At 39.3% G+C, this 26,782-nt stretch overlaps 1 protein-coding gene across 5 annotated transcripts; it reads left to right on the forward strand.

Annotated features, from left to right (window-relative positions):
* Positions 1-506: 506 nt before the first annotated feature.
* Positions 507-16,654, forward strand: CCNL1 (cyclin L1). 5 transcript variants are annotated; one of them, XM_059920054.1, is made up of 11 exons: positions 3,647-4,218; positions 4,511-4,585; positions 5,092-5,201; positions 11,152-11,272; positions 12,314-12,378; positions 14,102-14,201; positions 14,327-14,431; positions 14,528-14,669; positions 14,908-15,019; positions 15,133-15,231; positions 15,867-16,654. In XM_059920054.1, exons 1-11 carry the CDS (start codon positions 3,916-3,918, stop codon positions 16,213-16,215), a joined length of 1,581 nt encoding a protein of 526 aa, XP_059776037.1. In that variant the 5' UTR covers positions 3,647-3,915; the 3' UTR covers positions 16,216-16,654. The 5 variants fall into 5 exon arrangements, with proteins under 5 accessions (XP_059776041.1, XP_059776037.1, XP_059776038.1 ...); XM_059920055.1 differs by lacking the exons at positions 3,647-4,218; positions 4,511-4,585 and adding an exon at positions 6,932-7,004 and having other exon boundaries at positions 5,112-5,201; XM_059920056.1 differs by lacking the exons at positions 3,647-4,218; positions 4,511-4,585; positions 5,092-5,201 and adding an exon at positions 6,990-7,079.
* Positions 16,655-26,782: the final 10,128 nt, after the last annotated feature.

The raw sequence follows: 26,782 nt of genomic DNA on the forward strand, positions 1-26,782 counted from the left end.
GAATGCATTGTCATATAACTGCCACAGGACTAAATGAAAAAGTCATGTAACTACATGAATAGTTCATGTGTAAAGTCAGACAGTCTCTGATTTCTGCCATAAATAGAAACTTGATGAGCAACTTCTTAAGGTTCTAAGTGCTCCCTGTTGACATTAACCGTAATGACTTATACCTTCTCTGACTGCTGTTTGCACTTACTAGTCACCTTGACATTTGTCTTTGTGTGTACCATTCCCTTTATTAAGAGTGTACCTCCATCTAGGCGGGGGACTTACATTTCATTTGTCCTTAGCCTAAATTACAGTGTTGTGTTATTAAATTCTGCTGGTCTAACCAATTGCTGAAGAAATTAATGAAATTATGCCAATTGTAATTTTAGGATTAAAGAACCTGAACGTTTAAATATTAATGAAAAACATGCTCCCCTGAGAGGCTGCAGAGACTAATGGAATGAGAACTGATTTAAGTATCAGGAATATGATTCTTCAGTAGCTCCCAGGAGGTCACAGGTAATTCCATTTTTCTCTTCAGTCATCATCTGAAGCCTGCAGGTCTTGGTAAGTAAAAATGCAACTTTAATTATCATTGATTTCCTTTTAGACATGGGTGAACTCAGGGCCTACTAGTACTAGGACCTCTGTTTGTTGAGAAAGAATATACAAAATATATTATAGACTTACCATTCTATTTTTATTTCGAATGACAACTCAGTCATTTACCTTCTTTTTAAAAAAATTTATTTTATTGAAGTTTAGTTGATTTACAATGTTGTGTTAATTTCTGCTGTAGAGCAAAGTGATTCAGTTATATATATTTTTCATATTCATTTACCTTCTTAATGGAACAGTCTCACTTGTCTGAACTCATTGCTACTAAAGATTTTATGCAATTAAAACATATGCTTTACCCCTCCCAATTCTGGATCCTTTATAACTCTGAATAGGTCTTAGTCGTTCCACATTTTAATGGTGGTGTTTTGGAAGTAGGTACATGGAAAAGCAACTTTCTTCAAAATAACTCAGAAATAATGTAACAACCTTTTCAAACCATGATTTTTCTGGAATTTGACTCTTAAAAGGATAGTCAAAAGTTTTTTTTCAACTCCGGTCCTTAGACAACCTTGTGGAGCAGAGCCACTAGACCCATTACTTTCCATCTTCTGGATTAGTCATGAATTTTTTCTTTTAAAGTTAAAATTATAAGTATCAATAACATCACAGTTTAGTGAGTTAATGTTAAGCATATAAAATGTCGGCCCACTTCCTCTACCACCGTTGTCGAGCCTGAAGGGAGGAACAGTGAAAATTGTCATGTCTATTGGATATAATTTGGGGTACAGTCAGAAGGGAGTGGGAAATGGGCACAAAGTTGTGGAATAGTTTGGGTGGTTCTGCACTTCTGGAAATGATTGCCAGACACAGGAGGTGTGGGGAACAGGGAGGTCCGCTGGGAAAAGATATCAGGAGTAGAGCAAGTAACCCCTCCTGCTCCCAGGACTTCTCACTCCTATGCTTGTGAACTTTTTTAGATTAATCATAGACCTAGAGATTTTAAAAAAAATTATAAAATATATCAAGACATCACCAAATCAGCCTATTGGAGAGGCATGGTGGGAGATCCTCTAAATATTAGAAAAATGTTCCATTAAGAAATTAAAAATAAATTATATTACTCTCAAGTCATTACAAATATAGGTGGTGATTTCACTGAAGCTCAATGTTTCAATGAAGCATATCACCAATTAGGGGTTTTATTCCCCTTTTTATTTTGAAATAATTGAAACTTCCCCCACTGATACTATCTTACACAACCATACTAGATGATCAGAACCAGGAAAATAGCATATCATCAATTAGTTTTTAAAGATTTCAAAGTTTGTTAAAGCATTTTAAATCCCTGCTGAATATTGGAGAGGGAAGTTTCCCTGGAAGCAGCCTAGTCAGAAAGGTGAACATGACATGCAGAGAGGTCAGGTATCTCTATTGGAGCAATGTTTCTCAATCCTGGCTGAACATTCCAATGTCTGGAGGATGGGCAAAATTCAACCACTGGCTGGGCCCACCCCAAATCAATAAAATCAACCCCTACAAGTAAGACTTAGGCATCAGTATGTTTTAAAAAGCTCCTCTGGGGAATTCCCTGGCAGTCCAGTGGTTAGGACTCTGTGCTTTCACTACCTAGGGCCTGGGTTCAATCCCTGATCAGGGAACTAAGATCCCACAAGCCACCGTGGCTCGACCAAAAATAAATAAAAGCTCCTCTGAAGATCCTTATGTGCAGGCAGAGTTCAGAAATACTGATGTAAGGTTGATTTAATGCTTTTTTAAAAATGAGGTTTTTGAATTTTTTTTTTTTTTTTTTTTTTTTGGCTGCATCGGGTCTTAGCTGTGCCACACGGGATCTTTCGTTGTGGCACGCGGGATCTTTCGTTGTGACGCGCAGGCTTCTCTCTAGCTGTGGCGCACAGGCTCCAGAGCGTGAAGGCTCACAGGCTCCGTAGTTACAGCTTGGGCTCTAGAGCACATGGGCTTAGTTGCCCTGCAGCACGTGGGATCTTAGCTCCTCACCCGCGTCCCCTGCATTGGAAGGCAGATTCTTAACCAGTGGACCACCAGGGAAGTCCCTTGAATATGTTTTGCTTTAGACATCACTTACAAATATTTCAATGTATTCGAACTCCCTTTGTTCTATAGATCCAGGCTTCAATTTTCTATAATTAAACTAAGCCTTAAAACTGAGCTATGTAATAGAAAGGCAGTGGGACTTCTCATCCCTGTGTCTCGGAGGTTCAGGCAAGGGACAAAAAAATGGCTGGAGTAAATCAAGATCTACTCCTTTTCCTCCCACTCTAGCTTCTAGTAGTCTGGATCAGTATCATTGTTTTTACTTCAATTTTGAGGAAATTTGGAGAACTGCTAATATCACAGAGGGAAAAATATGTATACAAAAGAGATTTTATTTCTCCCATACTACCTAATTGGAGTAACCACGCAGGAATACATAGACCCCAGGCATAATCAAATTACCTCTGTAAAGTCTCGCCCTATGACTATTTTTGGAAACTAGGGATTTTCCAGATTAGCGAAAGCTGTGGCGTTGTCACTGGCTCAGGCCTGAGTTTCGCAAGCGAAGCTGCTAAAGCAGCCGCCCTCCCAGTCAATACGAATCCCTCGCCTTACTTCGAAACCCCTGTGAACCACACGCTCATCGGGGAGGTTTTTTTTTTTTTTTTGAGCCGAAGTAGTTCACATTCCTGTTTTCTAAAAATACTGTAAAGCACCCTTCTCCAGATTCCTTGCGGGTCACTTTAAATTACAAGTTCGTCCGTACACGACATCGGAGTAGCCACTTCCACCCGCCAATGCAGGCGAAGGTCGACCCAACGCCTCCCTTTGTACTCGCCGAAACTACGCCACCTAAATGCGAAAAGTTAGGACAGGAAGAGAGATGGGAGCATAGGGACGCACGTTCTAGACAAGTTGTCAACGCGCAGGGGTTACAGTAAATTTTGCAGACTCGAACTTGGGGATAAGGTATCTTGTAAAGCTATCTTGTTAGCCTCCCTTATTATACTTGTGGTTAAAAATATTACAAACGAGGCGGCTTGGGCTTGTTTTAGGAAATAGACCACCTCCTCGACCACTCTGGAGGCCCAGCGGAGAGGGAACCCAGGTCTCCCGAGGGTCCCACCGCTCCCTGGCCAGCACAGGGTTGAGGCGCCGCGGGCAGAGTCGAGGCCTGAAGGGACTAGTTGGCGCACGCCGGAGGGGCGCGGTGACGTCAGGGCGGAAGCGCACGCTGCGTGAAGCGGCCCAGAACCCGGCGGTCACGGGAATATCCGTCGCGCCGAGGACGCTGGTTAGTCTCTCTCCGGGTTCCGGCTGCGTTGGGCGTGCGTGCAGCTCGCTGAGACCATGGCGTCCGGGCCTCACCCCACCGCGACCGCTGCCGCCGCCGCCTCCTCGGCCGCCCCGAGTGCGGGCGGCTCCAGCTCCGGCACGACGACCACGACGACGACCACGACGGGAGGGATCCTAATCGGCGACCGCCTGTACTCGGAAGTTTCGCTCACCATCGACCACTCGCTGATACCGGAGGAGCGGCTCTCGCCCACCCCGTCCATGCAGGACGGGCTCGACCTGCCCAGCGAGACGGACTTGCGCATCCTGGGCTGCGAGCTCATCCAGGCCGCCGGCATTCTCCTTCGGCTGCCGCAGGTCAGTGCTCCGACCCCGGGCCGACCTGCTGCGCCTCCCTCTCCGCTGCGTCCCGGTACCACCAGGTTCCGGCCGGGTTGGGGGTGTCCCCCTGGGGCTCTCCAGCCGCGGGTCCCAGCCGGATCCCGGGCATGCCGAGAGCGGGAGGGCGCCGGGCGACGGGAGGACGGAGACGGGAGCTGTTGGCGGCGGGGAGGGGGAGGGGAGCGAGCGGCGGCGGCACAAAATGGCGGCGGCGCCTGGTGCGGGCCCGCCTGACCCCTGCGCTTCCGTTCTTCTCTCTTGTCTGCAGGTGGCGATGGCAACGGGGCAGGTGTTGTTTCATCGTTTTTTCTATTCCAAATCTTTCGTCAAGCACAGTTTCGAGGTAAGCAGAGCGGGGGCGGGTGAAAGGGGATTTTTTTTCATCCGGAAATGGGAAGGAGGGCGGAGGTGGTGTCAGCAGCCAGTCTTTCCAGAAAGGGAGTGGTTAGTTTCAGGCCTTTGTACCTAGCTCTCACCCACCGGGAAGTAGGGACTTTTGGAAAGTGTTTCAGAACCAGAAGATGGATCCTGAGCCCAGGTGCCCTGTTACCAAGAATTAGAATTTTCAACCAAATGCAAAATTCCTGTGAGGTTGAGCTTGGCTCTGGATTCACAATTAAGGGGGATTAAGCAATAAAAAGAAAGCATTGCACTAGCATAGGCGGTAAGTCTATGGCCTAGAAATGTCAATTGCGATTTCATTTCGCCAAAGGTCCTAAAGTTCCCAGCTGTGTCCTAAAGTTTCTTCAACAGGATAAGTTCCTTAGACTTTGAGAGGGGCACTTTTTTCTAGCAGTACTCTGTAGACCCATAATCTAACAACTTTTTATTGGATCATGGTTCTTTCAGATTGTTGCCATGGCTTGTATTAATCTTGCATCAAAAATCGAAGAAGCGCCTAGAAGAATAAGAGATGTGATTAATGTATTTCACTACCTACGCCAGTTAAGAGGAAAAAGGTAAGATTGGCATTACTGAACACAGATCTCTTGATACTACTGTGCTGTGCACAAATCAACAGATCAAAACATTCTTTCCTCTCAAGTTAAAACCGATGCAAGGGAAAACTGACTTTAATTTAGGTGTTAAAATTCACATAGGAACACGCTGGTACTTAATTTGAAAAGTCAATTAACCAGTTATCTAAAGTTTGTAGAGGCAGTTGCGTTTATGGACAATCCTAACAGTGCTGTGAAGCCAGTCCTGTGGTTTAAGATTAAACAAGAAAGGGAATACGTTTGACTCAAGTGTGAGTGTATTCTGTAAGTTATTTTTCCTCTCCTTTCTCTGGAAGACTGAAGGCTGGAAGTGTACATACTGCAGTTCAAGTTAATACTGTGGCAAAATTTTGTGTAGATTGTTTTTCTACGGGAAGTCCCAGTTAATTCCTTACCACTTGAGGTTGGCTTTTGTTAGAATACTTCTCAACATTGAACTACGATATATCCTATAATACTGGATCTGAAAGGACTGCAGGATGATAAAGTTTGGAGTCAAAGGGATTAAACAGGTATTTTGTTTTGGTCAGATGACAGTTGCAGTGAGTGGGTTGCATTTAGGTAAGGCCCATCTATCTGATCTTGTAAGAAAACAGAGACCAAAATAGTGGTGTGTTTTAGGTGTCGTGGATGCCTGCTAACACTTTATGTGTTCGTGTGAGGCAGTACCAAAAAGTTTTAGTTGCAGTGCTTTTGTCTATAGACGATCTCTAGTACATGCTACAGAAGAACATGCTTGGTGTAGATTAGTTGGGTTCACTTTTTAAGGAATTGTTGTGTGTTAGATAAACTTGTACTGAGTTTGAAAGGAAGTTAGTTATAAAAGGATTTTCAGTCGTTTTGGGGTTGGGTAACGGTTAGTACTCAATTAGTATCTTACGTGAGTGGTCTTTATTTGCTGAGTCTGTAAGAGTTGGTAGTAATGGAATTATTCAGAGACAAGCCAGTAGTTATCTTAAAATCTGAAACATGGCTACCCAGATAGTTTTCACAGCATTTTTCAGTTTTCTACATTCTTTATTCTGCCATCTTTTCTCATTAACCGTAACCATTTCCAGGGATAGACGAATTTTTTAAGTTTTCATTTAAAAATGTCTTTTAGCTTCTTAGGAATTCCTGAAAATTGGGAAGTTTTCAAATTGGTATTTAGCATGGTCTGGGCTAAAACTTATATTTAGATCTAGGTGATTCTTCAGGGTGTTTAAACAAAATGACACTAATAAAAAGGTTTTTTATCTTTCGTCAAAGGATTCTGTGTTTGCTTAAAGGAAATAGTTTTCTGTTAGTATTCTTTGGACCATTGAGCTAATAACTATTATTTAGTATCATCTACTTTGAAATTTTTCTTTGAGTATTCTTCCTTGATTTCAGAGTAGGTCTTCTTAACTATAAAAACCTTGGAATTTAAAACATCTCACGTGATTTGACTGTCGTGTCTGATGTAACAGTGTGGTTTTTTTTGTTTGTTTTTCCTTTTCTTTTGGTCATTATTGCAGAGAAATTGATTGTGTCTCAATCTCAGAAGTCTGATTATAGCATGAAATTTAAAAGGAGTTGTTAATTGCATGGAAGTCTTTTTTTTTTAAGGCAGGATGTAAAAGTGTTCTATGCATATTACAAGTTTACTCAGACAGGTAGCTTGTATATGTTATTAACTTCAACTCTTTTTTCCCTTGCAACCGACTATACAGCGACCAGCTACATTTACCAAAGCCTGGGTGATGTGGAGTGGTACATAGCGATGAAGCTGTCGTCATGGCAACAGTGAGTGAAGTATCGAAAATCCCCAAGGAGAAGCCAGTGCTCTGAGAATAGGTCACTGGAATCGGGGACTAACAGGTTGGCCACTGGTGAACCATTTAGAAAAACTCCTGTTTCTTGTTATAAGCGTTTGTCTTTGCTGTCCAAGTTATTAGAATGATAGTTTAGTAATGTTTTGTATAGGTTAATGTTATTAGAAAGTACTATCAATATCACACTTTAGTTAGGTAAAGTATGTATCAGTTTGTCTTATTGGTGCTATTTATTTTAATTTAGTTTATGAATAGCTTTAAATTGAAGTGTGACCTTGGTAATAACAGAGGCATCGTTTTTGTAGACTTTAGGTCACTGTATTTAAGTTCTGACTACATATTAGAATCACCAGAGGAGCTTTCAGAAAGAACTAATGCCCAAGCCCCATCCTGGATTTTTTTTTTTCTCTCTTCAATTTTTTGTAGTTTGAGAATGGCTTTTTAAGCTCAGAATAAATGGCTGAATTTTAAAAAGTAAGATTGCTTTTTTCCAGTAGTTTCCAATTATAATTTGCTTTTGAGATGTAGCATACGCCCAGCAAATTAAGAATTTTATGTAGTTTTAAGGCACCTACCTTCATACTATAAGGCTTCTCTAAAAGATAAATATAGTTTTAAGGCACCTACCTTCATACTATAAGGCTTCTCTAAAAGACAAATATTCAAAGCCTGGTGCAACCCACTCATTGGTGAATATGGTGTGGTATTTTCAACATGCATGTAGATCATAGAGTTGGAAGGGAAGAGATCTTGTCATTTAGTCCAGCCTTCCTCTGCAGTTTATTTTGGTGGCTCTAAAAGTGTTTGTTTGAACACTGCCAAAGAAAGAACATTCTTTTGAGGTAGGAATTACGAATTTCTGTAGATTGAGTAGCAGTCTGCCTTCTTGTAAACTGATCTCGTTTAAGTATAGTCTCTTAAGGAACTTGTTCTTCATTTTCTTGGTCCTTTGTACCACGTGAGTGAGACAAACCATGTTTGGATCTGCTCCTAAATTTGTTGTTGTGGTTGTATTTGAAGATCATGCCGAAGGAAAGATAGCTATTCTGAGAGACCAGATAATGAACGTCAAATGACCAGAACCCAGAATTTCATACTAAGACTAAAATTTGAAAATTATTCTTTTCATATAAATTAATCTGAAAAATCTGACCAAGTTAAAAGCGGAGGAGGTAGGTAGAGTTAGGTTTGGGTGTTTTTTGATCATGAAAGTTTTTTTCTGAACAGATGGTTTCTTTTAAAAAGATTTTAAAATGTTAGCTGTTCAAACTTTTATTGGAAAGGAAAGTTTACCTAATTGCAGAGGAAGAAGTTCTAGCAAGCCTTAATTCAATTTGATGTACTTGTTACCATGTAAGGTACTAATTGATACTTTAAAGAAACCATTTGCTTAGGCAGTTTGAATCTTTCCTTACTGCTGTTATATGGGGACACATTTTTCTACTTTTTAAAAAAAATTTTTATTTATATTTATTTATTTATTTATGGCTGTGTTGGGTCTTCGTTTCTGTGCGAGGGCTTTCTCTAGTTGCGGCAAGTGGGGGCCACTCTTCATCGCGGTGCGCGGGCCTCTCACTATCGCGGCCTCTCTTGTTGTGGAGCACAGGCTCCAGACGCGCAGGCTCAGTAGTTGTGGCTCACGGGCCCAGTTGCTCCGCGGCATGTGGGATCTTCCCAGACCAGGGCTCGAACCCGTGTCCCCTGCATTGGCAGGCAGATTCTCAACCGCTGCACCACCAGGGAAGCCCACATTTTTCTACTTCTGATACAAAATAGTCTTTGTAAGTAGTGTAAATTATATTCATCGAGCCTTCTTTGATTTGTGAGGTAAAACCAGTTCTGAACAAAAAGAACGTATCAGATTTTACACCTACAAAGTTAACTTTGAAGACTACAGGTAATAGTAGGCCTAAGCAATAAGCTGCGTACTTAGTGGAATTATAGTAGATAGTAGTTTGGTTTCCTTAATTGGTTTAATGTTGGGATTTTGACACAAAAAAATGGGAAAGTAAAGATTGTGGCAGAATGGATGGAAAATAATTCGCTTAAGCAGAATTAATGATTAAACCTGATTTGGGACTAATAGCCATAATTCAAGTGTTTAGTTGGTTGATTGCAAGAAAATGAATTTTAACAGAATTTGAAATCAACTCTTAAAGCAAGTTTAGTAAGAGGTATAATGAATTTGTTCAACATAAGTGGGAAAAAATGAGACACAACTGCTTTTACAATAATTTTATAAGGATTCTAATGGTGCTGTTTACTGTTTGAGTTGCACGTTAAGGGTTAAGGTGATGCACAACTATAACACCAGAGGTATTCTGTCTCCTAATGAATGCCTGATGAAAGGGCCATCAGATAACTAGTCCATCGGTTAGAGTCTTAAGTAGATTTCACTTTTTTTCCAAATTTCCTGTTTTAATATCTGAAAAATCATTAACCTTAAGATCTTTGGAATATGTTTTCATATGTACATTAATTGTTTTCATTTGAGTTAAATTTGATTTTTTTCCAAAGAACAATGAACTTGTAGCCCATTTGTCCTGATAAAAATGGGTTCATTATTATGTTTTTATGTTAGAAATCAGCTCCCTCCCCAGCTGGTGGCCGCATTTCTCACACCTTTCAAAGCTGTTAAGAAGAATTGAGTGAAGGCCATTTTAAATATTGTTAACATGCTATTTTCCATCTTGTCAGCTTTGCCAACTTTTGTCTTATGTCCAACTTGATAGAAATCGTATAGTATAGAATAACTAAAAATAGTTTAGTTAAGCATTCCAGGTTTATAATTTGAAATAGGAGAAAGAATGGAAAATAAATATGGTAGCTGATTGTTTTTACTCTGGTAGCATATCACTACAGGGTAATGTAGCTTATTTCAGATTCTTTTCTGATCTTCAAATGGATATGTAGGTTTTTGGCTAACATGGGCTTAAATTTTTCTGGATTTGGTGTGCATGGTAAAATGAGTTATAAGTGGGGGCAGTGTTCAGAATGACTGTCTTTAAAATGTTGTGTTCTGCCCAGAGCAAAAACTCTTGAATCTTTTGGCTGAAAATAAATTGAGTATGGGGAAGAGTATTTAATTGTTCTACCCAGATACATACCATATCAGGTCTTAATAAAAACGTATTTTTTTGTTGGTTAGATCTAAGAATGTCTCAAATGAAGGACATTGGGACATTTTATAGGCTTTAAAGTGAAAGTCTAAGTCCTGACTGACTTCTCATTAAGAAACTAGTTTTCAATTTTAAGACTTAAAGATGTTTTAATTGAAAGCATTTTTTCCCAAAGCATTGAACCACTGATATATCGCCTTCTGCATCATAACTTTTGAAGCTATCGTAATTTAGTCTGGCACAGAGGCCTTTGAGTACTCTTCTAGTTTCTTCATTATGGTTGGTCTTCCCATCTCTTTCGCCATTGCATACTAAAGTTACTACCTAATAATGACAACTCTGACCAAATTTTGGCCTGGTTTTTATTGATCACTTCGAATTTTAAATCTGATTTTTAAAACATTTCTTTGGTAATTGAGCTGAATCTATAGTTTCCAGATTATTTTCTTTAACAGAGATTCTTAGATCAGTTTATTTAAACAAATTGCCCATTTAGGGGAATCTGAATTAGCTACCCACCGTTTTTTTCCAGAATTTTAATTTTGGCCTTAAACTAGCCAAGAGTTGATATTTTATAAAATGAGTAAAATCACTATAATCTTATGAGGTCTTTATAATACGTATTTTCAAGAGCACATTAGTTTTGTTCCTGGAGTCTGTGGAGACTAACGAGGTTTGTGGAAATAAATCAGGCTATCACCTAATACATATACCTAAAATATCTGGATGAAAAAAATCAACAAGGATGTATCTAAGAGCATTAGAGTGAATTTTTTTCATTGCAGGGTTTTGTTAGTAAACTAGGAACTGAGTCGAGAAAGTATATATTTAATTAGCATAACTTGGACAGCACAAGATTAATGCTTTTAACTTGTTTGCAGGAGTTTAAAAAGCTGGTTTCTGTTGCCAATAGTTGGTTGGAAGGGAAAATGGAGATGCCACAAATAAAATTTTTTGGATGTGCAAAACAGTTTTGATTTTATTTCTTACAAACTATAGGACTCCAAGCCCCCTGATCCTTGATCAGAACTACATTAACACCAAAAATCAAGTTATCAAGGCAGAGAGGAGGGTGCTAAAGGAGTTGGGATTTTGTGTTCATGTCAAGCATCCCCATAAGGTGAGTTGTAGAATACAGAAATTAACATTCGTAAGTATTAGGGGTTTTCTTAAAATTTTATTTTACATGAATTTGTATTTGAGAGTTGGTTTTAAAAAGCAACTTTTTGGATATTGATATTTATCAGTAAAATGGGAGTTGAAAGGACTTGGGTTCAAATCTTTACTCTTTATTTTGTTCTTTTTGCTTCTGAGGTAACCCAGTTTCCATACCTAGAAAACGGAGATTTTTAGATGTTAGCCAAGGAATAAATTATACGTGTATCTGCAGAAGTACCTGGCAGTACAGTGCGCTACCCTGTTGCATGGTGAAATGCTGCGTGTGGCTGCTCACTGTTAGCGTTGTTGAATGTTCTTCGGTTTCTCCAGTGTCTCTTGGCTTCCATATGCTCAACATAAGCTGTAGCACAGTGGTTAAGAGAACAGGTGCTCTGCGGGCAGGACCATCTGCGCATAGAAACTTGTTTCTGCCATTAGCTGTGTGACCTCGGCAGATATCTGTTTCTCAGATTCCACATCTCTAAAATTGTAAAATGAGAGTGATGATAATACAGGTCCAGAAAGATCAGAACTGAGGTAAACTCATTTATATGAGTTTTTAAATTTATCACACGTTAGTGTGATAAGCTTCACTGTAGAAATATTAGTGTTTGATTACTTACCCACTCTGAGTTGTACATAATATATATCATACCCATTGTGTAACTTTAAAAACATAGCAGTCTCTAGGGTTTTTGTACCTTGGGAAAGTAAATGAAATAATCAGTTTCTGTCACATGAAACTTAGATACTGTTCTTAACTGATTTAACTTCCATTTTTTTTCCTGCACAATTTTGGAACATTATGTCTCCGTATGAACTCTAGTAGCATAATAACCTACATTGACTCTCGGGTACATTTTAGTTGGTCTGTATTATTTATACAGTTTATAGAAGAATTAAAACTTGCACTTAACATTTTCAGTTACTTATGTTCATTGAACTCTGTACTCTGAAAGAACCACCAGTATGCTAAACTGAGTTTTTTTCCCTTGTCCTTCAGATCATTGTTATGTATTTACAAGTCTTAGAATGTGAACGTAATCAAACCCTGGTTCAAACTGCCTGGTAAGTTGCTTTTTTACATTTCTTTCCTAGCCAGGAAAACAGAAGCAGAAATAAAGTAAGTTTCATTTTCCCTTTCCAAAATAATGAGATGAGTTTGTTTTGGTGCTTTTTGTTTTTTTGTTTTTTAATGAAAAGGTAAATAATGCTTATTTCTGCTTCCTGTTTTCTTGGCTTGACTAATTACTTTTAATGGAGAACTCAATTTAACTTTGTTCTTTTTTCTACTCTTTAATTAAAGGGTAGTCCATGATGGTAAGTCATAGAACTCTGCCCTCTGCACTTCAGCCCATGACCTCAGGATGGCCTGATTGGCTGCCCTGCTCTCCAGCCAATCCAGTGCAAGCTCTCATCCGAGATTCACTGAAGTGGTCCATATCCATCTGGCAGCATCTTCTAGTTCTGTCGGGGTGTCAAAAGGATTTGTATATTTGCTTCTAGAAGTAACTCTTCAACATGCCTATGTATTTAATGTATACCTGTAACTATCAAAATGAATAGTTCATTTTTGATAGATTTGTTGTCCAGCCATTATGAATTAAATGATTTTTGTTAGGAGTTTGACTAGATTTCTATTTTTTTTTTGGTATGTATAGCATGAATTCTACCAAAGGAGACGGCAGCTTAAAATGGGCACCATTACCATACTTGATGAATTCATAGCTGCTGGGCTATTGGAGGCAATAGTATTAGAAGAAAGAAGTACTTCATTTTTAAGAGATGTTAATATTAACATAGCACTTTAGAACTTACTTTGTGTGATTTGCAGTGCTGACTTATTTAAAGTTAAAACAAGGAGTTCGTGGTTCAGCCACAACTACTGTCTTAAGACTGTTGATGATGTGCAGTACTTAAGTGATGTAATTCTTATGTTCTGGACTTACGACTGCCATGCTTCTTTTTGGGCTCAATAAATACTAGTAATACTAGAAAAGTCTCATTACTTTTATAAAATGCATGCCATTTTTTAACATATGTTCTATAAAACAGATTTTTAGCAGTTTGATGGGTAAGGAATTTTAAGAAATAGTCTTTTAGTTTAACCTTTTGAACTATTTGTAAAATTTCTTCAATACTTTAGGAATTTTGTGGGGAGGGTTCACTAATATAAAAGTCCAGTAATTTATTAACTGAAGTAGTTACTGCTTTTATTTATACTTAGACACAAAAAGGTATGTAAACAAGGCTGTTGTATGTGTTTTTTGCTCTTCACTTCCCAACCTAGGTTTTCTGAAGTAGCTTACTTAGCTTTCTTAATATAATTTGGTGAGTGCTTACTGAAAATGCCTTTTTTACCCCTCTCACAGTATTGAGTTTTTGAAAGAACTTAATTGACACTGCTTTTCATTGTGGATAAAGGAGAGAGATGGTCAGTAATTAATGGCTTGAAGTATTGTTGGAGTGGTTTATTTCTGAAACTAGTCATGTCAGAACTGACTCTCATTGCTTTTCATAGAAATATGTTTTTAAAAAACTTTACGTTCTATTTGGAATAATAAGGAATTATTTTAAAGGACTTTGCTTATATATAGGAGACATGAAGAATGATTCTAGTGTTAAATTCTTATCTCTTACTGATTTTTGAGTTAAGAATTGTTACATGCTAGAATATTGAAGATAATATGAGAAGAAAAAAGAATAAAGTAGATTGAGTCTCCAATTTTATGTAAGCTTCAGAAGAACTGGTTTATTTACATACAAAGCTTATGGTTGAAATATTTTTCAGGAATTATATGAATGACAGTCTTCGAACCAATGTATTTGTTCGATTTCAACCAGAGACTATAGCATGTGCTTGCATCTACCTTGCAGCTAGAGCTCTTCAGGTAGGTTATATATATAGCCTGATATATATATTCTATAGTCCTGTAGGATAAATCACAAGAAGTATCAGTTCTCCTAATAAAAACAGTGAAAATTTCATCTAAACTATTCTTTTTTTATGGTTTAGATTCCATTGCCAACTCGTCCCCATTGGTTTCTTCTTTTTGGTACTACTGAAGAGGAGATCCAGGAAATCTGCATAGAAACGCTCAGGCTTTATACCAGAAAAAAGGTAATTCTGTTTACTAGTGTTTGTGTTAATATTTTGTCAGCGCTAAGAATCTGAACTTCTGTAAAAGAGAAATACTAACTTCACTTTCTTCAACAGCCAAACTATGAATTGCTGGAAAAAGAAGTAGAGAAAAGAAAAGTGGCTTTACAAGAAGCCAAATTAAAAGCAAAGGGATTGAATCCCGATGGAACTCCAGCCCTTTCAACCCTTGGTGGATTTTCTCCAGCCTCTAAACCATGTAAGATTAATTCAGGATTGAAATGACTTGAGTACTGAAGATGTTTGGTTATTAGAAAGCTTTAGCACTTAACAGTTGCATAGAAACAAAGATGTTAAGAGGCTATTACTGTTTTCTCTCATGACAGCCGAGGACTGATACTTGGATGGTATTTGGAGTCACATTTAGAAACAGAATTGGCCCTCTGTAAAATCTAATAGTTAACATGCCTTATTATGTTTTTTTTTTTTTTTAACAGCATCACCAAGAGAAGTAAAAGCTGAAGAGAAGTCCCCGATCTCCATTAATGTGAAGACAGTCAAAAAAGAACCTGAGGATAGACAACAGGCTTCCAAAAGCCCTTACAATGGGTGAGTATACTTGAGTTAGAAAAATGGCCTGAGGAATCTTTCTATGTGTTTAATTTCTAACATACTTAGTATGCAACTAAAATATTGTGTGGGTTTTTTCTTTTTTTTTTAAGTGTAAGAAAAGACAGCAAGAGAAGTAGAAATAGCAGAAGTGCAAGTCGATCAAGGTCAAGAACACGATCACGTTCTAGATCACATACTCCAAGAAGACAGTAAGTAAATACTCTCTTAGGGAAAGCAGTCTTATTTGGAGTAAAGGTTCTGGCTTTTTTAAAAAATTGCACATAGACTGTTTTCAAAGTTAGGCTAGATTTAGTCTTTTAATATGAGGTAAATTGTGAGAAATGAGTTTGTAAATATGCTCTGTAGGCATGTGGCTTTTTTGTTTTGTGGTGGTGTATGGCATTCTATTCTGTTTTTGTCCACGTTTTTTGAAGTGTAGGGCCTGGCTGACCACTTAATAATTAATAACCAATAATCAGGTCAGCCATAGCCAAAGAATCTTCACTAATTAGCTTTATAATTAGATGGCTAGCTACTTGTGGCTCTTCAGTGGGTCTTTTGAGCATGTGGGAGATAATTCAGTAAATAGCTATCTAGGGCACTAAAAATTAATTACTCCCCTCGGAATATAGACATATAGTAAATTTGTTCAAGATTTGTCTAATATGTGAACAGGCTGGAGGAGAGGTAGCGAGGGGTGGGGAAATAACAATAAAAGTCTTCAGTCTGGCCTGTCACTGACACCATTCGATAGTTTTGTTTTGAACCTGCTGTGATGAGCACCACCAAAACTAATCTGTTCCCAGTAGAAACTGAACCTAACCTCAAATTTTTATTATCTAAGTTATAATAATAGGCGGAGTCGATCTGGAACATACAGCTCGAGATCAAGAAGCAGGTCCCGCAGTCACAGTGAAAGCCCGAGAAGACATCACAATCATGGTTCTCCTCACCTTAAAGCCAAGCATACCAGAGATGATTTAAAAAGTTCAAATAGACATGGTCATAAAAGGAAAAAGTCTCGTTCTCGATCTCAGAGCAAGTCTCGGGATCACTCAGATGCTGTCAAGAAACACAGGCATGAAAGGGGACACCATAGGGACAGGCGTGAAAGATCTCGCTCCTTTGAGAGGTCTCATAAAGGCAAGCACCATGGTGGCAGTCGCTCAGGACATGGCAGGCACAGGCGCTGACTTTCTTCCTTTGAGCCTGCATCAACTTCTGATTTTGGCTATCTACAGTGTGATGTATGGACTCATAATTGAAACAAACATTAAAAGCAAACTGATTAGGATTTGATTTCTTAAAATTCTCTAGGTCTCTAGAAACACTGAGGACATTTTCTTTTGGAAAGAACTATGTTTGGTTTTTTTGTTTTTTTTTTTTTTTTTTTTTTTGCACATAAAATGCCCTAGCAGTATCTAATTGAAAACCTTGGTCAGGTTCAATTGTAATTATTATAGTTGTGTATTGTTTATTGCTATAAGAACTGGAGCGTGGATTCTGTAAAAATGTATCTTATTTTTATACAGATGAAATTGCAGACACTGTTCTATTTAAGTGGTTATTTGTTTAAATGATGGTGAATACTTTCTTAACACTGGTTCGTCTGCATGTGTAAAGATTTTTACAAGGAAATAAAATACAAATCTTGTTTTTCTAAACTGCTTCATACATCTTATTTAAATAAATTATTAAAAAGAAAAATTTTAATAGTAAAATGGCTGTACTGATTTTCTGATAGACCTGTTCTTTCCTCCGTTACATAAAGTTGGAGATTATTAAAATGTAATTCTTACCTGCATTGGGAGCTAGCGTAGAAATATTCTCTGTATATATGGAAAAAGCAAATGGGTGTGGCCCAACAAGTAACATTAAATGTTTTATTGTAGCATGAAACTAAGTCAAAACTGGATTTGCACATAAATGGCAGCATAAGGTTATTTTAAGTCTGTTTTAAGTACTGTTGCAAAGGTGAGCAAACCAGAACTTTCAACATGACAGCAAATTAGAGACAACTACTGAGCGTTAACATTTTTCTTGAGGTATTTAATGACGCTTTTTATCTAAGCTAGGAGAACTAAGTAATAAGGTGAGCCGCCCACCGCCCCCCCCTGCCGGCTGGCTGTTAAAGTCAAGTCTGACCACAAAGAAAGCCAGAAGTCATAGCCAAAAGAATATTTTTAGAATTATTCACATGGAGAGTTATTTCCCCAATATTTTAGAAGTCAATTTAGAGATTGTAAAGGCCATAATAAATAAAATATTGCTTTATAGTTAAAATTTTCCATTAAAATTTTCACCCATCTTGGTTACTTACCTTGTCCACTAGACTTGGCTCCAAATGACTTGTTGCTGTTTCAAAAAATCAAATACATCCACAAAGAGATGAAGATTTACTGCCACTAAGGATGTTTAAAAAGAATAGTTACAGCTTCTGAAGAGAATTCCAAAGATTTCCGAACACATTTCAGCAGTGGCGGGCAGTGGGGCTGGAAAAAGTAGAAAGCCTCACAGGGAGACAAGATTCACTTGGATATAAAAATGTCGGGTATGATACTTAATCAGTTACATTTCTGACTATAAAAACTAAAAACTAACGGCCTAGTATGAATGAGCAACTTCTGGAAGGATAAACAGTTCATTTAGCGTGTTCTTTCTACATGTGCTTTTATGATACAATTGCTGAACTGTTAACAGTGTTTGTGCAGAGCTTAAACTGCCTCTAAATAGCAAACAGTTTCTTTACAAGACTGGCATGAAGAAAGGCACAGGCAAATGTCAAGGCCCTGTTTAACAAATTAATCCTGAATTCTTAATAGTGTAGAAATTTTTACCTACCCTATCCTTGTTTGGAAATAGTACGCAGGTGAAGGTGTTTTGTGAAGATGGAAGATACGGAGGATACATCTGCGTGTGAGGTGAGGATTTTATGTTAGACGTTGCTTTGGGATGATAACTTTTCCTTGTGTCCTAATTTTTGTCTTGTGCTGTTACTGAATCAGTTTTCTAGGTTGTCAAGAGCTTGACAACCTTATGCTGCTGTACCCAAATTGAAAAACTTAATTTTCAGACTTTTATTATGGGGAAAGTCGGGTACCCACCTCTTGGCTCCGAAAGTAATGATCAGTTCTAGGTCAGGCAACGTTGTTTATACCTCACCAACTCACCATTCCACCTCCCACCCTTACTTGGAAGAAAATCCCAGACAAATGATTTCATCACGTATTTCAGTCCAAAAGGTAAGGGTTTTTTAAACGTCCATAATATTTTTATTATACTTAAAGTAAGAGTAATGTCTTACTATTCAGATTTCCCTTACTATCTCTCATTTGTTTTTATAATTGGTTCAAACAAGGTCTATATTTGGTTTAAATCACAGATTGTCCATCTTTTTTTTCCCTTGAAATTTAGAGAAATTGGGTCATTTGTCTTGGAATTTTCCATATTCTGGGTTGGCTGATTGTAACCCTATGGTGTCCCTGAACACATTTTTCTGTTCCTTGTAGATCTCAAGGCTTGGTAACTTTAATTTTTTTACTGAAGTTCAGAGGTCTGGGAACCCAGGCTATGTGTTATTCTGAAACGTACTAAATTGCGGCCTCATTCACCAGGTATCTCACCAAGTTCCTGATGTTAATACATTACTGCTTGTATCTCAACAGCCTTGTATGTATGTGCCCCATTTGTGTCTGTCCGCTCACCTTTGTTTCCCACTGCAGCTGTAAATCTACGTATAAGATATTTAGTATTCATCCTAATGATTCTTAATATAAGCCCTCTCATGGGGAAAGTCGAGTACCCACCTCTTGGCTCCAAAAGTAATGATCAATTCTAGGTCCAGCCTTGATCCCCTTGTGTCCCTTAGAGTAGCCACTCCTGTGGCTGGAAGACACAGCTTGACTTTGTAACCATTTGAACTTTGTCCACTTCTGGAATAAAAGGAACATGGGCTTCCATGTCAGCTCTGCATTCAAGTCATTCCTCTACTAAGGTGATGTGGCAAGTTATTTAACCTCTTGTCTGCAAACTGGCCCTTACCTCCCAGCATTGTGCAGAGTATGTGTGTTGGAAATAAGGGGGTTCTATTTTTACCCCTGCAATCCAAACAATTCATGTTAGAAAGCACCCAACTACTTAGAGAAGTTTGAATTCTGCATTTCCTATGAACACAGTTCAAAATACAGCTGTTTCAGAATGCTGCCTCACTGAGATTAGCTCTGAATCTGAACAGTACAAGATTTTAATAATTAAAGCATGAAATAAACACCAGCCTCCTTGATTCCAGCTGTCCTTTTGACCCTTCTGCTTTTGCCACCTCTGCTCAGGATAATTCTAACCCAGTTCTAAGGACAGGAAATTCCTACCCTGCCTGGTTCTATGTCATCAAATTCCTTTCCTCTATCAACTATCATCTCAATAGTAGGTGTAGTAGCATTTCTATCTGTATGTCTTTGCCACGGTCCATCAAACAGTTGATGTATTGGAAACGTTAATCCCATGTTGTTCTAATACATAAAACTTGCAGTGGTTACTCATTTCACTCTACAAACCCCTGACTCCAGCTGTATGTGATCTGACCCCTGCCAGCCTCTTCCATCAACCAACCTCTCCTCCTCTTCCTCAAATGTGCACATCTATTCCTGGTCCTTCCCACTTGCTGTCCTCCCTGCTTGGGATGCTTTTCTTCCATATCTTGTGTGATAGGCTTCATCATTCAGGTCCCCTCTCCAGAGTCATCTCTCCAGAAATAAGCCCCTCTTGACAACCCCCATCAACGTTCTACTCCTTGCTAACATTAACTTTTTCATAATGCTTGCCACTATCTGAAATTACCTTATTTTACTTTATCATCGACTCTCTTATTAGAATATAAGCTTCAAGAGAGCAGCAGAAATATGATTTATTCATTACTGTATGGCCCTTACCTAATCCTACAACAGTGCCTGGCCTGTACTAGGATATGCAATAAATAATGAGGAATGAATGAATTTCACATACACTAATTTGCTGAATGGGACTTTTAAGCCCTCATCTTTCAAGTTTGAGTGCATGTTCTTATTCCAACTGCCCTTCAGTGAATGTGTATATTCCTTTTACCAGGTTCTAGGGTCCTGGAGCTCACAGACAAAAGGGGGCAGATAGATAAACTACAGCCCAGGGGTAGCCAATTGGTGGGCCATGGGCCGAATCTTAGCTTGCCATGGGTATTTGGTTTGTGCAATGTTTGTTTTAGTGAACTAGCTGCTAACATTTTTAAATTGGAAATACATAAAAACCTAGACCTCCAACTTTTTTATAAAAATTAGAATACGTGAGATCTATAATCCCTCAAGGCAACAATTGACTAGCACCAAGCAGCCCTCTGGTTGGGGTGTGCACACTACAGTGCGTTATAGTTCTGTCTACTCCCTCTTAATTGCAACAGCGAAGCAGGTGTCAGTTTGCATTTACCACTGTGTGGACGGTGGTATCTTTCTTGGATCCTACGCCTTTTGCTCACTGATGTTACCTGCCTGAACCTTGCAGTAGACCCCTGACATCTCGAAAGATATCCAAGACCTATATGAATCTCCACATCTGAATGTGGCGTTGTTTGTATAGGCTCCTGGGTCAGTTGAAAATCAGATTGTTTACTGTGCCCAACATCTCTCCACTAGTTACCCGCAGTATAATGTGGTTTACCTTTTCAAACTGGAATTCCTCACTCGAGCAGCTGTTTCATTGCTGGAGCACTTATAGAAAAATTCCACAAGTGGATTCTTCCTGTTTTTACACAGAGCATATGACACATCAGATCTTTGAACAAAGCACAAGGCACATCATAACGCTAAGCCACCCTGAGGTTCAGTATTCCACCCTAAATTACAAAACTAATTTTCCGCTCAAAATATATTCTTTTCTTGGGCTTTTTCAAATAAACCAAGTTTCATTCATTGGACAATATCACACACACACACGTATGTATATGCACATATATATGGGGGGGTGGTATAGTTGATTTATATTAGTTTCAGGTGTACAACATAGTGATTCACAATTTTTAAAGGTTACGTTCCATTTGTAGTTATTATAAAATAATTGGCTATATTCCCTGTGTTGTACAATATATCCTTGTAGCTTATTTTTTTTATACATAATAGTTGGCACTTCTTAATCCCCTACCCGTCTTGCCTCTTCCCCCTTCCCTCTCCCCACTGGTAACCACTAGTTTATTCTCTACATCTGTGAGGCTTTTTTGTTATACGCACTAGTTTTATTTTTTAGATTCCACATGTAAGTGATATACAGTATTTGTTTTCCTCTAACTTATTTCACTTAGCATAATACCCTCCAAGTCCATCCATGTTGTTGTAAATGGCAAGATTTCATTCTTTTTATGGCTGAGTAGTATTCCATTTTGTGTGTGTGTGTGTGTGTGTGTGTGTGTGTGTGTGTGTGTGTATATATATATATATATATATATATATATATATATGTCACATCTTCTTTATCCATTCATCTGTTGATGGACACATGTTGCTTCCATGTCTTGGCTATTGTAAATAATGCTGCTGTGAACATGGGTGCATATATCTTTTCGAATTAATGTTTTCATTTTCTTCAGATATATGCCCAGGAGTGGAATTGCTGGATCATGTGGTAGTTCTATTTTCAGGTTTTGAGGAACCTCTATAATGTTTTCTACAGTGGCTGCACCAATTTACATTCCTACCAATACTGTACAAGGGTTCCCTTTTCTCCACATCCTCCTCAGCATTTATTTGTGGTCTTTTTGTTGTAGCAGACTACATTTTATACACGATTGAAAGTGAGAGTCAGCAAACTTGAAAACAGTCAAATTGCAAATGTCGTTTCTACCGTAATTGCATATACACCTGATGATAGCTTTCATGATAGGTTTCTACCTAGAGAAATAAGAGTAGCGAAAGTCTTGATGTTCAGGTATGTGGCAGATAACCTGCATATAATTAATACCTGCTTGCAGGATGCTTGCTATCCGGGTGGAGACAGTTTTTTTAAAAGCCAAGTAACATCCAAAGTAATCCTGAGTATATTTTAGGTCCAAGCAAGCAGTACACTGAGGGCTGAGTTCAAGAAGGAAGAGGGACCGCTGTGGCCTAGGCGCCTTGGAAAGTTCATAGAGGATAGGGAGCATGGGCTGGGCCTAGGATGGGAAGGATTTAAAAGGATAAGAAGGAAGAGGCAGTGTAACCTTGAGGCAAGGTTCGAGTTATAGACTCAGGGCAGCTTGGAGTGTGCCCCGAGGGGGCACACTAGGCTTGTTTGCTCTGACAGGAGGGGCTCGTTCGGGGCATAATGAGCTAATATTGGAGCAGAAATGGTGAGGCTTATGGAGTCAGACTGCCTGGGGTCTACTGTCTAATTTTGCACATACTACTTAACCACTCTAAGCTTCCATTTTCGAGCGTGAATTAGTCGTTGAACCTGCTGTATTCAGATAAGCATTAAAGGAATCGTGCATATAATACACTTAGTGCAGTGTTAGACTTGTAGTAAGTGTTAAATAAATAATGGTATTGTCATTAACATCATCGCAGGCTTGGGGATGCCAGAATAAGGTGCCTTGTAGACCGGAGAGCCGTTTTAAGCAGATGGGTGGCTATTATTTTCCTAAGATTGCCCTAACAAATTACCACAAACTTGATGACTTAAAACAAATGTCTTCCCCCTCACAGTTCTGGAGGCTAGAAGACTGGAATCAATGTGTCGGCAGGACCAGGATCCCTCTGAAGATTCTAGGGAAGAATCCTTCCTCGATTCTTCTGGCAATCCTTGGCAATCCTTGGCTTGTAGCTGTGTCACTGCATTCTCTGCCTCCGTCTTCACATGGCCTTTTTCTCTGTATGTGTCTTCTTCTCTTCTTATAAGGACACCAGTCATTAGATTTAGGGCCCACCCTAATCCAGCATGACCTCATCGTAACTAATTACATCTGCAAAGACACTATGTCCAAATAAGGTCACATTCTAAGGTTCTACGTGGACGTGAATTTTGAGGGAGACACTATTCAACTCACTACAGGGACATAAGAAAAAAAATGTTGAAAGAAATTGGAAACATTTTAAAAAACATTTTCATTTTGAAATAATTTTAGACATAAAAAATTTGGCAAAAATACTACAAAGAATTCCTGTATATCCTTCACCCAGGTTTCCCAAATATTAACATGTTACTACACTTGCTTTACCACTCTCTCCCTCATACACACGTGTGTGTGTATGTGTATGTAATGGATCTTCTGATTTATTTATTTATTTATTTATTTATTTATGGCTGTGTTGGGTCTTCGTTTCTGTGCGAGGGCTTCCTCTAGTTGCGGCGAACGGGGGCCACTCTTCATCGCGGTGCGCGGGCCTCTCACTATCGCGGCCTCTCTTGTTGCGGAGCACAGGCTCCAGACGCGCAGGCTCAGTAATTGTGGCTCCCGGGCCTAGTTGCTCCGCGGCATGTGGGATCTTCCCAGACCAGGGCTCGAACCCGTGTCCCCTGCATTGGCAGGCAGATTCTCAACCACTGCGCCACCAGGGAAGCCCAAGATCTTCTGATATTTTTGAGAGGAAGTTGTTACAGTCACGATGTCCCTTTACCTGTAAGTATCTCAGTGCATACTCCCTTAAAAACAAGGACATTTCTCTTACATAGTCACAATATAACTATCAAAGTCAGGAAATTAACTTAATTGACCCCAAACTATAATCACTGACATTTTTCAGATATTGCCAATTTTCCTGCCAATGTCCTTTTCCTGGTCCAGGATGCGATCTAGAATCACATGATGCCTTTAGTCCTTTCATCTGCAACAGTTCCTCAGTCTGTCTTTCATCACTTTGACATTTTTGTCTGTTTTTTGTTTGGGGGAGATTTGTTTTATTTTTCCCAATATGATAGTTTGATAAATTTCAAATCTTTATGGAAAATTGTAAGAGTAGTACAAGCACTACCCTTATATTCATTACCTAAGATTCATTAATAGTTGATGTTTTGCTACACTTGCTTCGTATCTCTACATATCTATGTGTAGACGCATATTTTTCTTTTTCTTTTCTGAACGATTTGAGTTACTTCACCCCTAAATACCTTAGCATGTAACACCCAAGATCAAGGACATTTGCCTACATAGCCACAATACAACTGTCCTCATGCTCAGGAAATTTAACACTGATATAGTTATATAATACACAGTTTATGTTTGAATTCTCCAGACAGTTGTAGTAATGTCCTGCATAACTGTGGGTTGGTTGTTTGATCCAGGATCCAATCAAAGATTATCTATTGTATTTAGTTGAGTATCTCTAGGCCACATTAATCTAGAAAATTCCCCGTGATTAGATTCATGTTAAACAGTCTTGGGAAGCATACTACATAGATGATTGCATATTCTCAGTGTGTCACTAAGAGGGCACATGTCAATTCGTCCCACTATCGGTGATGTTAAGTTTGATCACTTGACCGAGGTGGTGTCTACCAGATTTCTTCACTGTAAAGGTATCTTTAATCTGTACTCTGTGGGGTTATACATGAAGACTGAGTGAATTTCCTGTTCCTTGAGAGTTTTTACCAGTGGCTTTAGCATCCATTCATGGCCTTGGCTGGAAAATGATTTTTCCAATTCTAGCTTGTTTAAACATTTATTCTTCTGAAAAGAAGAGCTTTCCCTTCACCTCTTCAATTTTTTTTTTTTTTCTCTCTGTGTTGGGTCTTTGCTGCTTTACATGGACTTTGTCTAGTTGCGGCGCGCGGGGGCTACTCTTTGTTGTGGTGCGCAAGCTTCTCATTGCGGTGGCTTCTCTTGTTGCGGAGCACGGGCTCTAGGCGCACAGGCTTCAGTAGTTGTGGCACGCTGGCTCAGTAGTTGTCGCTTGTGGGCTCTAGAGCTCAGGCTCAGTAGGTGTGGCTCACGGGCTTAGTTGCTCCGTGGCATGTGGGATCTTCCCAGGCCAGGGCTCGATCCTGTGTCACCCTGCACTGGCAGGCAGATTCTTAACCACTGTACCACCAGGGAAGTCCCTCCACCTCCTTAATTTTTTAAAGTATCTATGGATTCATAGATTTTTAAAATTCAATGTGTTATAATTCATTCCTATCATTATTCATTATGATGTTGAAATCATGCCAAATTAGGCCAGTGGAAGCTCCTTTAAGCCAGCTCCTTTGACCTTTTGATATGCCCCCATTTGTTTTGGGGCATTACATTATTATTTTTTTTTTTTTTTAAATAAATTTATTTATTTATTTATTTTTGGCTGAGTTGGGTCTTTGTTGCTGTGCGCAGGCTTTCTCTAGTTGCAGCAAGTGGGGGCTACTCTTCGTTGCGGTGCACGGGCTTCTCATTGCGGTGGCTTCTCTTGTTGTGGAGCACGGGCTCTAGGCACACCGGCTTCAGTAGTTGAGGCTCACGGGCTCTAGAGCTCAGGCTCAGTAGTTGTGGTGCACGGGCTCTAGAGTGCAGGCTCAGCAATTGTGGCTCATGGGCCTAGTCGCTCCGCAGCATGTGGGATCTTCCCAGACCAGGGCTCGAACTTGTGTCCCCTGCGTTGGCAGGCAGATTCTTAACCGCTGCGCCACCAGGGAAGCCCTACATTACTTTCTTGTACAACAAGATTATCCAGGCTCACCTGGTACTTTCTCTGCTTTCAACCTGGGAATGAGCTACTCCTCTAAGAAGTATAGGTTCCTTTAAGTGAGGGACCAAATTCTGGCTATTGGGGTGTCATTGTTTCTACACCTTTTTGTATGAAACCTCTGATTCCAATCCATCACTCTAAGCTTCTTTCCCTCTTTCCCCCCCGGGGTAAAACAGTGGTTTTGTAGGATGTCCCTTAATTGGGTATTGTCCAGTATTTCCTTGTGGTTAGATCTGGGTTTTGATACAACAGAAGTGAGTGTCCTCTCAGTGCACCCTCTTAGGAGGCATATCATGTCGATTTGTCCCATTACTGATGGTGTCAGCTTTGATCATTGTGTTAAGGTAGTGTCTGCCAGTGTTCTCTACTTAAATGTTAACAATTTTTACCTTTGTAATTAATCAGATACTTTAAGATCATATATTTTCATCATAATTCTGCCTGCTAACTTTAGCATCCATTGATGATTTTTGCCAGAAACATTTACTGAAAATAATTTTCTGGGACTTCCCTGATGGTCCAGTGGGTAAGACTCCGCGCTCCCAATGCAGGGGTCCCGGGTTCGATCCCTGGTCAGGGAGCTAGATCCTGCATGCATACCGCAACTAACAGTTTGCATGCCACAACTAAGGAGCCCGCCTGCCGCAACTAAAAGATCCTGCGTGCCGCAACTAAGACCCGGCGCAGCCAAAATAAATAAAATAATTTTCTAATTCTATAATACCATCCTTTCTACATGTATTAGAGTCTCACTGGAAGGAAGAGCATTTCTTCATTTGTAAACGGACTAATTTTGTGGGTTGTTAATTCATTACTATCATTATGTATTTTGTTGTTCAAATTATCCCAAATGTGGACAATGGGAACCCCCTTAAGCTTTGAGATGAACATTTTTAAAACTTTTCTTCACATGTGTGATTTACCGAAAGATTCCACCATTTGTACGTTCTCTGGAAGTGTAAAACAAGAAGTTCTCGGGCTTTCTCATCAGCACTGGCTTTAGAGGGGATGAAGTGACTTTTGCAGGTCAAGATGACTACACTGCCAGTTCTTAGGGCTTCTCATGGCTGCAATTTCCAGAGCAACTGTCCTTCAGTCCAGGACAACCTCC

Source organism: Balaenoptera ricei, chromosome 4, assembly GCF_028023285.1.
Source record: "Balaenoptera ricei isolate mBalRic1 chromosome 4, mBalRic1.hap2, whole genome shotgun sequence".
Lineage (NCBI taxonomy): Eukaryota > Metazoa > Chordata > Mammalia > Artiodactyla > Balaenopteridae > Balaenoptera > Balaenoptera ricei.

Excerpts from the sequence above, each read along its gene's own strand:
- CCNL1 (XM_059920054.1), top strand. The coding sequence starts at position 3,916 with ATGGCGTCCGGGCCTCACCCCACCGCGACCGCTGCCGCCGCCGCCTCC. Across the intron at positions 4,586-5,091 it reads TCGTCAAGCACAGTTTCGAG|ATTGTTGCCATGGCTTGTAT; the intron begins GTAAGCAGAGCG and ends TGGTTCTTTCAG. Across the intron at positions 5,202-11,151 it reads CGCCAGTTAAGAGGAAAAAG|GACTCCAAGCCCCCTGATCC; the intron begins GTAAGATTGGCA and ends TACAAACTATAG.